At 41.1% G+C, this 14,359-nt stretch overlaps 1 protein-coding gene across 1 annotated transcript; it reads right to left on the minus strand.

The window, feature by feature from the left end:
* Positions 1-8,370: 8,370 nt before the first annotated feature.
* Positions 8,371-12,134, minus strand: LOC106820876 (inactive hydroxysteroid dehydrogenase-like protein 1). The gene is made up of 5 exons (XM_014825470.1): positions 11,963-12,134; positions 10,690-11,072; positions 9,923-10,081; positions 9,389-9,535; positions 8,371-8,956 (listed from the first exon to the last, which is right to left on the minus strand). Exons 1-5 carry the CDS (start codon positions 12,132-12,134, stop codon positions 8,864-8,866), a joined length of 954 nt encoding a protein of 317 aa, XP_014680956.1. The 3' UTR covers positions 8,371-8,863.
* Between the last annotated feature and the right edge of the window lie 2,225 nt (positions 12,135-14,359).

Raw genomic sequence — 14,359 nt, forward strand, 5'->3', positions numbered from 1 at the left:
TGCGATCTATTGAAACTAAGCTTTTCACTGGAAGATTTCTCTGCGCGACGAATCTGTCTCGAACACGACGAATTGTCAGAATGATTCCAATCCTGTAGAAGATTTGTCTGCGCGAGGCAGGCGAGTCCCCATACGCGCAGTGGTGATGGCAAGAACGCGAGAGGGAGAGAAACTTGCGTTGGCTAAAAAACAAACAAACGAAATCGACATAAACAAAACAAAGTAGATTAAGTCTTAATGTTTCTCTACGCTCTGTCGCCTATTATTGCCGATAATTTCCTGTAAATGTCGGTCAAATGCTCATCTGCAACACACAAGTACACCGCACGCCCGCTCTGTGCACAAACAGGGTTTATTTACCTTCTTTTTTTCCAAGACGTTTCAAGTGCCTGTGCACGGAGTCGCCATCACTAACGTACATATAGCCCGCCGTCAATCGGAAAACCCATCGGCTCTTTCCGTCATTCCTAGAAAAGAGTATATGGAATAAAGCCTACCCTATATCAAGGATATTCTCCTCAGAATAGTCTACCTTAATTATACCGTATTCAGCTCCGACAATGGCATATCGTTAGCTGAGTTAGAGGAGAACATAATATATGTTTATATATACACGTGCACACAAACACCGCCCCGTTCTTTGCTTTCTTCTGTTTTGAATTAACCTTAGCACCTACCTACACATCGCTGCCTATGCGTATACGTGTGAGCCAGTCCTACTAGCCAGATATGTATTCTCGTGATGTGACCATTTTACTTGTCGCCTACAACCTATTTTACACCGTTATTCACCGTTACACCTATACAGCACAAGTTAGATAGCTAACTAGAGCATTGGCATAGCACAATATACTCAAACCTGTGTTAGCGGAACTCCTGATAGAACATATTAGAGTTCAGTCTGAATAGTGCTTTTGGGCTAACTGGTGTTTGAGACATCAACTTAAAGGGATAGTAGACTCTAGGATTTTACTGCATACAACTGTACTTATTGTATAACAAATCGTCTATACCCACACGTATTTGGTACCAGATACCTAATTTATTGGTATAATTATTATACACTCAACGCTACGAATTTTGAACAGCGCTCATGACACCTGCGGACCGTGCTGCCACCCGAAAATGTGCCGTACTTTAACAATTATTTTAGCGTTACGGAACGAGGCGACTAATCACACAAAGCTGCAATTATATTCTATACCTAAAGGCTATTTAACCGAACGATATTAATTTTAGGGCCCCAATTTATCCTATTATAACTGAACTATATGTCCAGTTTATTAAGATTTCAATCCTTTTTGCTTTTAAATTAGAAATAATGAAACATCATCGGTTCTGTGCTACAGTTACAGTACAGAAAAGTACGTATCTAGACCAACTAGTTATCCGAACAAAAAGTACTCGCCGCCAATCTCGTTCGATATCGAGTTTAACTGCAATGAACTGCGAACTGCGAACTCCTGCTCTGAGTAAGAGGCTTTAATGCGTGACACACGCCGGGTGTGGAGGTGCTTACGTCAGGGTGGCGTGGCTCTTTGGTAGTTCAGCTGTGTACAGCCTTGCGTGCGGCGCTGAGGCTTACTGCTGCAGCCCCGGCGCGAAGACAGCACGGCTTAGCTGAAAACAATGCGATTAGAGCCTTATGCTGTAATGCTTTAAAGCTCGCTAATTCGTCAGGATTGCAGAAACTTCTCGGATTCCTATCACCCACACGTGCATTTTACGAATCTTATTTAAACCCTGATTCGAAATAACTAGTAATCGCATTTTTCTATATAATTTTAATATATAGATGCATTAATTTTCGCGTGACGCTTGTTGCGAAGCTGAAAAAATGAACCCTTAATTGTGGCCCTAATGCGTCCTACGGCACGCTATGTGCAATATGACCTTAAATACTGTCAAAGTGTCTTGTTAAACAGTCTCAGAAAAACTGCTGGAAAGAAATAGCACAAATGTGAAATCAGAGTTTTCTTGCTGCACATTCAATCTTATCAAGCATTTCCCATGTTCCCTGGGGATTAAATGCTCCTGTTCCCTTGTTTCCCTAAAAATCCTATGGGGTCTCAACAATGCAGCTTTCTTACGCATCTGCACCTCTGCTTTTGCCATTGCCCTGTTTAATACTTGTATTATAGTTCTGTGATAGCTTTATTTCTGCACATGCAATGAGTCTTTGAAGCTGAGCTTATGCTACTGTTCACAGGACTTATAACCGTTTAACATACGACTTTTCTGAAGTAGCCAGATATCTTTTCTTCTTTTCACTTTGTTCTCCTCAATTCAACCAGATTTTTGGGCGAGTTACGAACATTATACCCATTTAACTCTCTAAATCAATGGATGAATAAGACGATAAAATTTACACTATAATATAATTGACTTATATTGGATACCTGACTCTAAAACCTGTATTTCTCATGATAACATGGAAGAAATACCACCTGTCTCCATTGGTGTATAAAAATAAAACACGATTGTCCTCGTTTTTGATGTTCATGAGTCATTGATCATCTTAAAAACCACGCTATGTTGTGATCATGCCATTTTTTATCATTAAGTTACTTGCATTATACCACGCATTACTTAATATTGATCCGACGATGGCTTTGCCAGTTTTATCACAATAAATGAAATTTGATTTCGAGTTTTGTGGTCAATTTACCTTCCAATCTGCAGCAAATGCATATTTGATATTAGTCGTAAAACTATTTCGTAACAACTTACCTTTTACCATGTTTATGACAACGATCCTGAGCCTCCTTAAGGGTTCAATGGAGCCAAAAAATCACGATGAAAAGATTACGTGAGATGCGTCTTTCATATAACGAGTACTTTCGCATGCATACCTTTTATGGCCAGGATTTATAAGCTGCCAGCACTCTTGGTCAACGACACGAGTTTACTCCCTCCCAGCCAAGTCTACATTGCTGCCTCTGTTACTGAATCTCTAATCAGCCAATATGCGTGTTGGCAATGTCTTCAACTGAATGGGGTGGCAGCAAGAATCGCCTGACTCAGTGCAGATCAGTCTACATCACAATTCCCACCATTTCTCGGGACATGCCACAGCTTGTCATCTTGCCATGTGTGAGACAGACTGATAAGGCTCCGCTTGCTAAGTGCTGTGTGCACAGGCAGCCTGCATGGATTCTCTGTAGATGCAGGGTTTCTTGTCCATACCCAATATGCTATGAGGGAGTGTAAGAGAGAATGAAGGCAGCTGAATAAAGCAAATTGACCTGGACTGTGTTACATGGTCAAATTATACAGTCCTCAGACAATATTATGGTGTGGATATTATTTTATCAAAACATAAATTTCTGTATTTTTCGATGGAATTTTACCTTCTAAATGTCATTTCAATGCAGAATAATGCAAAAAATGAATTCTAGTGACTTCAAATTAGCTAAAAAAAACATGTTTTAACATAGTTTCTATGACAAACGGATTCAGGTTGGTTAGTGAGTTTGGTCAAGTTTTTCCAAAATGGCCACCGGCGCCACTCTTGCAGATTTGGATAATTCCTGTGGAGATGAACGTGCTGTCTTTGGCGATATTTTGTTTCTTGTGCGCTACAGGTAACATTTATGCAAAATGCGGACCTTTGTAGCCATGATTGAAAGTCAACCCACCTATTTTGATGCACAGCTTAGCATGTTAGCTACTTCTACTTGACAGGGCGTAGATAGCGGGCGGGTATTGCGGGGTTATCTCCCACCACTTATTGAGCCGGTGGCTCGGTGGGACTTTTCATCCCTACGTTTCAGCGAAGCGATAATGTTGATCTGTTGGAAAATTTACTATTTTACGACAATATAATATGTATATTTATCTAATATCCGTATCGCTTACTTCACTAGTCTCCTAATGCTCTATTATTACAGAAGATCGGACGTGACATGGTACATCTACTGCTTAAAATGCTGTAACTCGTTCCTAAGAATGGACTTAGTTTTACATTGAAAGCTCAGACGAGTTTAATTGACGCATTCGCCAAAATTCGATTTTTTTCAACACTCTCAGTACATTATTAACTGCTCACGCAAGTGATCCCTTGCTTATTCAAATTAGAATAAGCCTTTTGGACTTTGAGGACGTGGGATATTGAGTCTTGTCGAGGGCTTGATGGGAAATTCATTCATCTCTACGTTTTTTGCGGTGGGCGATGGGTGGTTGCTGAGACCAGGGACCGGACAGTATATTCCGATTTTGTATAGAGGCCGGTAAAGATATGTACTTTTTGGGTTTCAAATTCTGCGCCATTTTCATATTATAAACTGTAAACTATATGTCGTTGTATGAACGTATAACTAGCTGCGCGAGTACCCGTCTCGCCGCTGGTGCTTGTAAATCGTGGGCTACTAATTCTATTCACTACTTTAATGGGACCATAGGAAATAACTGGGTTAAAATACCGCGACTATAATCAATTGCACATATTCAAATATTAGAATCAGTATAATAAGATAAGCATGGCGAAAACTTTTTACGTATGCCACTTTATATCGACAGCACAACCAAATTAGAACCCCTGTAGGCCATTATTTAGTAATTATCGGTGTAAGTAAACAAAAGTTATTATTATATCAACAGCATGTACGAATGGGTTGGATTTCATTTTCAAGCACTCTTGAGAAACAATGTTTTTCGTGTTATTCTCTGGCGATGGAAATATGTAGAGATTCGTGCCGTATCGAACTTCTTGAGCTCCCACGTATGCAGCTATATGGTGCATAGGACTGACATAGGCTGTAGAATTGAAAAAAAAAAAATAAAAAATTAATAAAATGAAAATGTTAAATGAAAATGATAAAAAATGAAAGTGAAATGTAAACATGAAATGAAATATGCTAAAAAAAAATGTAAACAAGAATTGAAGATGTTTTGCACTAGTGCCTATCGACTGCATGACTGGGTACTGCCGGTCCACTGCGGCTTAGTATCGAGTGTATCGACAGCCGTGGGAGTGTTAGGTAGCCACGTCTTATGCCCATCGATAGGCATTGGTGAAAACATTTCAATTTATTGTATTAATTGTTATCATGTTTCATTTCATTTTCACAGTGCCTATCGTGCATAGCCCACAATGCACTATGTGGCTAAGCTGCTGGTGGAGGAAGGAGGTAAGTGAGTAAGTGGAAGAAGGCTGGTTAGATATAGGATGCGAAGAGAGCTGGTGAGAAGAGGGAAGTGCATGTTTGAGACATGGAGAAGGTGGTATCGAGATAGAGGAGGTAGGGAGGAGGGAGGCGTGTGGAGAGGAGGAGGGGAGAAGCTGGTGGGAGTAAGTGAGGTAGGGATCGAGAGGGAGAAGTGGTGGAGGAGAGAGAGAAGCTGCGTGAATAATGCTGGAATTGGGAAGAAGCTGGTGCAGAGACAGAAGGAGAGAAGGAGGGGCGAGATAGAAGCCTGATGTTGGAGGAAGGGGGAGAGGAGAAGGGATAAAGGAGGGGGAGAAGGGAGTGCGTGTGAGGAGAGAAGGGCAGATGGGTAGAAGTAGTGAGGAGGGGAGTAAGCTGGTGGAGAAGAGGATATAGGGAGAAGGAGAAGGTGGCTAGCGAGAAGAGGAGGGTGAGCAAGTGAGAAGGTTGTGGAGAAGGAAGAGGCGGAGTATAGCTGGTTTGGAGAGCCGAGGTCAGGGAGAAGCTGGATGGAGAAGAGGAAGGGTGAGGAAGGAGGGTCGGAAGGGAGCTTGGTGAGAGGAAGGTAGGGTGAGAGTGAGAAGCTGTCGGTGAGAAGGGAAGGGGGAGAGCTGGTCGGAAACTTCTCCTTCTCTCCAGCTTTCGTCCCTCCTCCTGTACTTCACCAGTCTTTCCTCGTCTCACCAGTTTCTCTCTTCTCCACCCTCTTCTCTCACATTAATCCACCGTTTCTCCTTCCTTTCTCCTTTTCTCCTCTTGCACAGCTTCCCTCCTCCTCTCACCAGCTTCTCCCCTTTCTCTTTCTCACAGCCTACTATCCCTCTCCAGCCCCTTCAATCCGTTCCCCCTCCTCCTTCTCACCAGCTTCTCCCCTCTCTCCCACCTTCTCCTTCTCCCCTCCTCCGTCGTCACAGCTTTCCCTCCTCCTTCTCACCACCTTCTCCTTTCTCCCTCGCTCTCTTCTCTACACTTCTCTTCTCCCACTATCCTACCTTTTCACCAGCTTTTCCTTCCTCCTTCTCTACCAACCTTCTCCCTTCTCCGCTTCCTCCTTCTCACCAGCTTTAGTCACGAAAGTGCGCTATTGTGGGCTATGGGCAGCGTAGGCATGTGAAATGAAATGAAAAATTGAAAACCAATTTAAAACAAAAATTGAAATGTTTTTCAGGTGGCCCTATCGCTGCATAGACTGTGTACCTCACTCCACCTCGGATACCATCGAGTAACTAATGCGGAGAGGTGAACTGGGTACCAGCTAGCGCAGTGATAGGCTCACTGTGAATACATTTCATTTTGTTTACATTTTTTTTCATTTCATTTGTTTTCATTGATTTCTATTTTTTTATTATTTTTATTCATTTTGATTTATTTCATTTTCATTCTTTCATTATTTATTTATTTATTTCTTATTTATTTTCTTTAATTTTCCTCTATGGCCAGTCCTTATAGAGCACCTTGTGGCTTATTACATTGGTGGATCGTGCACGATAAAAGAAATTCCAATGATATAGTATAGATGAGACAAGGCCAGCGAAGTTGATGTCTTGTGTCCACTGGAGATATTGTCTATGTGAATGGCTTGGCGTGGCAACTATGCACATTGAAATAAGAAAGTTTGATGCTTATCTGAATCAGAAAATGAATAGCTTTTGGAATTGAGATACAATGCCATTCTGATGCTATTCGTAGCCATCTTGGAATCTGAAGCTCTGAAGTCAGTGGTGTAGTACGTACCTCTTGAACTGGTCTAGGTTTAAGTGCTTCCATGGTTTAGTATGATTTTTCTGTTTCGGGCTTTTCACAATATAAAGCAGCAGGTGATTGAAGATCATTTGTAGCGTGAGGTCAGCAATTGTCACTAAGGTTTTTCTCTGTCTGCTGGCAGCACTGAGCAGTGCACGTGCTGAATTGTGTATAGCTTGACGATATTAACGGGTTTTTTCACGTGGATTTTTCATTGTGGTTCACGTTTGACAGGTTTCTTTTACGACAACTCCCTGGTATAACAGATGGCCTTTGTGAAAAATTGCATCCAGATCGCTTGGGCGGTTATGCCGCCTATAGGGAGATGACTAATACATTACATAAACATAGCATACATACTACAACACTACTATACATACTACTATAAATACCATACTATACGAACTGCAAAACTATATATTTGATTTAAATCCTCTTGCTGTTAAATGAATAAAATAAGAAATACCCGCGGTCTGTAGCCTTGCTGGCAGTGGGTTTGCTGCAACTTCTCAGATCGTGCGCTTTGAGTGGCGCCACCGTCGTTGTAATCAAACTGTAGTCGTTAGTTTTAAAACATTTTTTTTAAATATTTCTAATGGTGATTGAACCATGAAACTTTTTATGTAGCGCAATTATAACCTAAATTAGCTGAAAATAACCCTAGAACCTAGAGGCTACTGTTCCTTTAAACCTCTGGGATCCACAGAAAAAATTACCCTAGAACTCACAAAATTGCACTTACAATATCAATTTTTTTCAATTCCCTCAAAAACGGCCATCTTGAATGTTATAAATTGCTAAAATTCAAGAGCTTCCGGGGGCTCCGCCCTCTCGACCCCAGGCAAGGGCTCTGCCCCTGCACCCTGCCAGGGGCCTTAGGGCGGGCCCCTGGACCCCACCCATTAAGGGCTTTGCGCCAAGGCGCTCGCGGTGTGCGCTCGATCATCGCGCACACTCTTCATATACATTGCGTTGGAAGTAACAGCGAAATCATCCTCCCCTCCCACAACTGAGGACCTGTCTACGCCACTGCTAGGAGGAACGTAATGGAACCAACTGTGGGTGTGATTGGCTGTGGAGAAATATCATGAAAAAAGTGGCGGACACACTCGGTGAACTCGCTTGGGAAGTTGGGATATTATAGGAATGTGTGATAGCAATGCACTATGTTTGGTTTTATACAATTCCTACGTATATGCCTTTACCGAAATTGAGATTTATTCGCTCATCAACTATAGTGTATAACTTAGCAGTACATGTGTAGAGGATTACTTTGGTTTATATTGGTTGCAGCAAATGTTACATATTACGTTTACAAATTCCTAGGGTGACATACATTTTATTAAGGCTCATTATTGTACTGTTACTGTTTTGCCTAAAAGAATTTTCTAACATCTAATTGATGATAGAAATATTTTTTAACATCTCTATAGATATGTAATCATTATAATCAGTATAACAAACTATAACATCATATTTGTTATCATTTATTTTATTTACAAATATTTGTATAACCAGCTAGTATCTAAGACAAACTGATACATAAATATTGTAATTTCCAATTATACATAATTGTGCGATCATTGCCAATGAATGTCATGTTTACATGTAACTGTGAATCAAACGAAGCCTCCTCTGAAGTTACAAAAAGGCTTCACTACTTCAAAATGGAACTTTAAAAACAATTAAAATTGTACATATGCCAAAAAACTAAAATTGTATAGATTCAAAAGAGAATATAAAATGTATGTAACATTTTTCATTAAATGAAGACAATAAAACTTAGAAAATCCTCCCTAGTAATTATAATCGTGCTATATAGGTTTAACCCACAGGTTAGAAAACGTCACAGTCGACTAATTGCTTTCATTTCTGAATAAAGTTTCATTTAATAATTAACTTAACATCTAGTAGTACGTATAGCAATTGTTATGTGGCACTAGTGAAAACTTGATGGTGCTAAGAACTCCAATCTATGTTAACTTTGGATGACTCATTCTCTTCTCCATTTCCAATTTAATGAATTTGAAAACCACGAAATCTGGAACTATTTTCATGAGGAGGACCTGGAAAAAACGGGAATTATCTTAAATATAGTTATTTTTCTTGCAGTGATTATTATCAACATCTAAATGTACACATTACATCTACATATACCACTAGCCTAAATAAACAATTGCACTTGGAACCAATAGCAATTGTATCATTTATTATTCACAAATGTCTATCTTATGTCTTACTAATATAAAATGAGAATATTAATATGTAATACATAGTATAAATATATACTAACTATTCTGCAACACTACCATTTATAACACAGAATTCCATAACTATCTGATAATGGGAGAGTCAATAAGGTATCTTGGATGAAATTTAGCCATCGATCCACAAGCTTTTTCCTGACATGCGAAAAAAATGCAATACTCCCTGCGGGTGGCAGAGATAGTACATATGAAACCGATGACGGCAGCCCAGCTTGGCGATCGTCCACCCACCTGCAGAGCGTGTACAAGGTAGCCGCTCGTGCGAGACTGTACCCCGATGGTAGTGAGAGCGCTACGGACATACACCGACGCGGACGGACAGTAGAAGCTCACGTCCTCTAACGACATCTTTGTAGCAACAAATCCTGGCAACACTCCCTGAGGATCGAAGTAATTAGAATTGCGAGTGAGACAGGCACGTCTTGAGATGCCCATTTAATGTACAAGGAACTCGGGGTTGCAGAAAAACAATGCACGCTCTTTTTTAATTTAGTATTAAATGTATGTATTAATAGTATGTACTTTGACCAACACATACGAACAAAATCGCCCTTCCTGAACAAAATACGTTTGGACTTTTTGACTGAATTTATAGGTACATATAACTTGTGAATGAAGTTTCAGAGACTATTATGTTTGTAATTTGTTGACATATTGTATACTTGAAGTTCGCTCTGTTAATATGTTGAAGAATAAAATCTAGTAACAGGAGATGATCATTGAAAAGGCACATCCCAACACATAAAGGATGTTTAAAAAACTTACCTGAATAATCACCCCTGTGCCTTGCAGTTCCGTCTCCAGCGACCTTGTTAAGAAGTCGACGAATGCCTTTGTTGCACTGTAGGTGGCCAGGAACGGGTAAGGCACTCGAGCGCTGTCAGAGGAAATGTTGACGATAGTTCCACGCTTGCGAGAGATCATCTGCGATAAGTGAAAGCCGTCTGTCAATGACTTGCACGTTCTCTCGCAGTAGTTATAATTATGAAAGTGAGACATATTGAGGTATATATACATTTTTCTTATCATACTACTAGTGAGTGTATGCAGTCTCTACTATGTAGTTTCAGTAAATAATACGGCTATATAGTCCTCTTGAAGAGAATATAACCTCAATCTTCACTCCCGACGAATGAATAGTCAATCGTAGTTTTGGGCCTCTACACTATATAGGACAAGGAGACTTAAAGTAGTAGGCAGCAGAGTGTTGAGTACCTTCATAAACTCAATTTTAGATCTTTGATTTTTAGCTTCGTGCACTGAGAATTAGGGTGTCTTATAAATACCAGCAGGCTATTTTTAGGTCAACATCACACACTAATGACGAATATGGAATAAAGCCGACCCTATATCAAGGATATTCTACTCAGAATAGTCTACCTTCTACCGTAATCAGCTCCGACAATGTCATATGGCTCTACACATGTGGCCATTCGCTCCGCAACAACCATTTCAACAACTTTTTGCCGAGCACCAACATGCAGATAGGCCTACATGAATTAATTAAGCTAACATGAACAAGACCACCAAACCTGCGGCAGCACAATGTGCGTCATCATGACGTATGACAGGTTGTTGACGTTGATCATATCCGCGTGATAATCCCTGCTGATGGCCAGGAAGTCGCTGTAGAGGCCTGGGTACGCCATGCCGACGTTGTTGACCAGCACGCCGATCTCCAGCTCACTCAGCTCCCGCTCGACGTCTGCGTATATCTCCCTGCCGCCGCTGCAATCGACGACGACCGTCTTCACCTGCACGTTGCCGCGCGCGCGAACCTCATCCTCCGTCGCCTTCAGCTTCTCCGGCGAGCGGCCGACGAGCACAATGTTCAAACCGAGCTCTGCTAGGTGCAGTGCATACTGCTTCCCGATACCGTCCGTAGCCTTTGTAACGTGACACGACACCTTCAGCGCTCATATTGTAACTATATCAGGAGCAAATGAAAATAATATTTGTCGTTATTCGCTCATGTGTATTTTACATGTGTATTATTTATAATTATATCTATATATGTAAATAATGATATAATGTACATATACTGCAATTTAATGTAAAATATACGGTTACACTGCTATGTATATGCATATGTGTATGTACATGAGTATGCATATTATGTACGTATGTATATGTATACATAGTACAATGAATAACTATGTGAATATGTGAAATATGTGTATGCTGTTACATATGATCAGATGATTAGACATAAACCTACAGTGTCCCAAACTAGGGCTCATAGGGTCTATGTCCCCCAGGGTACTATCGGAAGGTACCCTTGGGTACGGTTCGATATATCGGAACGTACCCTGGTAACTATCTGATATGGTTAGGGTTAGGGTTAGGGTTAGGGTTAGGGTTAGGGAGTAGGCGTAGGCGACTCCCTAGACTCGTTAGTGGAGTAGGCGAGGTACGGTCCGGCATATTAGATAGTACCAGCTGGGTACATTCCGATATATCGAACCGTACCCAGGGTACCCTCCGATAGTACCCTGGGGGACATAGACCCTTTCAGCCAAACTAGGATGCCTTCTTCATACTCACAGCACTGAGTCCCAGGCACTTGGAACGTCTCAATAAAATTTAAAAAAGGTTAATAAACACGAAATGTATTTACTACCAAAGTCTTAATGTTTCTCTACTCTATGTCGCCTATTATTGCCGATAATTTCCTGTAAATGTCGATCAACACACAAGTACACCGCACACACGCCGCTGCACATTTACACATAATATATATATATATATATATATGTATAGTATAATATAATAATATATCATGTATAATCACGTAACAGCGTGTACCTGTCACTACTGCCCAACTGCCCATCTCCTTTAGGTCTGCATGCAGCTTCAATGGACGTGCCAGGACATAAACCTTGACCAGTCGCCACACGAACAGCAGAATCGCGAGCGATATAGCCGCCGTACATACGATGCCAATCACTGCGAAGGCGTGCATGCAAGAAGACCCCATATTGTAGTACAGTAGTATACCGAACGGGAAGCACAATTAACAGGTTCCGCGGCAGTCTCACTCGATCGTCACCACTCCTTATGGCCAAATGACGACGACGCTGCGTAGTAGAAGACTAATATCCAATTTAAAAACAGATACGGATACATGCCTACAATCAGTGACCTACACTTGCAACCCTATGTGTTTGTTTTACCGCGCCTACTGCCTGGCGGTGGGTGGGGGAGTGGAGAAGGCGTCAATCTCCATTCATATCCTCGTTTTCGGCCGTCGTGTTACTTTGCGCTTACCACACAGGGACTTGGAAAGTTTTTATAATAAAATTTAAATGTGTTTACTTCCAAATTCCTAATGTTTATCTACTCTTTATCGCATAATAATTTCACGTAGATTCCGTTCAAATGCTCCTAAGCAACACCATCTCGCAGCTCGGATGACAATTACCAATGACAATGACAATGCACAAATTCACAGGGCATCAATCACAGCAGTGTTAACGATACTTGGAACAGGTGAGCGCATGACCATGTGATTGACGATGTTTGGTACATCAGGAGGGCGAACTTGGGATCAATGGAAAAAAACTCACGGCTATGTTCCGTATGTGTAAACATCCGGTGGTGCTACTTTCGTGAGAGGAGTACATTCGTTTAGATATGCTAAAGAAATATAACGAAATTAGCAATACAACTGTGAATAAAAAACTGAAATACCTTTAATTTTGCTCTTGGAGCTGATATCAAGAGCGTATAGGGAAGGGTTCTTAATACGCTTTTGCTGATATGCATGTGTGATGTGCGTATATGTGTGTGCGTATATGCGTGCGTGTGTGTGCGTGCGTGTGTGTGCGTGCGTTCGTGTGTGTGCGTGTGTATGCGCGCGCGCGCGCGCGCGTGTGTGTGTGTGTGTGTGTGTGTGTGCTGTGTGTGGGTGTGTGTGTGTGTGTGTGTTTGTGTGTGTGGTGTGCTGTGTGTGTCGTGTGTGTGTGTGTGTGTGTGATGTGTGTGTGTGTCTGTGTGTGGTGTGTGTGTGTGTGTGTGTGTGTGTGTGCATGCGTATGCGTGTACGTGTGCATGTGCGTGTGGTTTGTTGTTGTGAAGAAGTGTTCTGAGGAAGACGCCATGTTTTCGAAAGCTTACGAATAAAAATTAATACCTTATTCTATTTTTCAATATTTCACAATATTTATATTATATATGTTTTATATAGGTTATAATATATACATATATATATATACAGCACTGAATACAAAACATGTTATCATTCGCTCCTAAGTACATGTGTAGCGCGGTTGAATGATTCGATTATCTATAGCATGTAAGATAATAGGCGGGATAACAACACGCGTGCAAATACATGTGTACCCCCTTTCGTTCCCATTGAGATGATAACCGCGTTGTGACTTCGACCTGACCTCTGGAGGGGTGACAGTATCTATTTTTTGTGCAATCGCATGAGGCGGAATGTTTTTTAGTATGTAATTTAGTCGCATTGGGGACTTTGGAGTGTGCGCGTGAGAACACGGGATGGTCAGCAGCGCTCGCAAAGCGTAATTTAAAAAGCTCCAGTCTCCAGCAGCTTTACAATTACAGTATAAGAAAGTGGCGATGTATTGTATGGTTAGCGGCTTAATCCACCCCGCCAACCTCCGCCTATCCCCTCCCCGCGTATCTAAAAAGATTTATATGATTTACATAAACTTACATGTATACAAGTATTTAAAAAACGATTATATGCTATATATGCACTCATTAAAACAATCCAGTTAAACTTAATTTATATCCCGTATGATATTAACATTCTAATAAAACGCGGCCGCATCACTTCAAAACATGCATTTACCTGCACGTGTGTTGTATGGCGATCTATCATAGCCGAAATATGGTTGATAACGATCATTTTAAATACACTCACATAATATGCATGACATTCTATATTTACTTGTAAATTAGCCATTAAAAAGGTAAAACACAACTTCTATATGATATGCATATAATCCTCTACTTTAATTACGCATATGTAGCTATTGCGTAGCGCGATACATTCAGAACACTAAAATGCGCCCTTCTGCCCAGCAGAGGTGGCACTACAGATTGACCAACGCAGGGGCTAAGGTCTTCGGCGGGGAGTTAAGGTGTCCGACCGGGGAGCCGAAACTAACATTGCGAGTAGGGGACCAAAGCCTATCTAAAACTAGGAGATCAGATTTTTCCAAGATTTCTAGG

This window comes from Priapulus caudatus, unplaced genomic scaffold, assembly GCF_000485595.1.
Source record: "Priapulus caudatus unplaced genomic scaffold, Priapulus_caudatus-5.0.1 Scaffold51, whole genome shotgun sequence".
NCBI classification, from domain to species: Eukaryota; Metazoa; Priapulida; class Priapulimorpha; order Priapulimorphida; family Priapulidae; genus Priapulus; species Priapulus caudatus.

Coding starts and splice junctions, on each gene's coding strand:
- LOC106820876 (XM_014825470.1), bottom strand. CDS start 12,134: ATGGGGTCTTCTTGCATGCACGCCTTCGCAGTGATTGGCATCGTATGT. Junction 10,082..10,689: donor CGCACATTGTGCTGCCGCAG/GTTTGGTGGTCT, acceptor CACTTATCGCAG/ATGATCTCTCGCAAGCGTGG. Junction 9,536..9,922: donor GCACAGGGGTGATTATTCAG/GTAAGTTTTTTA, acceptor TTCGATCCTCAG/GGAGTGTTGCCAGGATTTGT.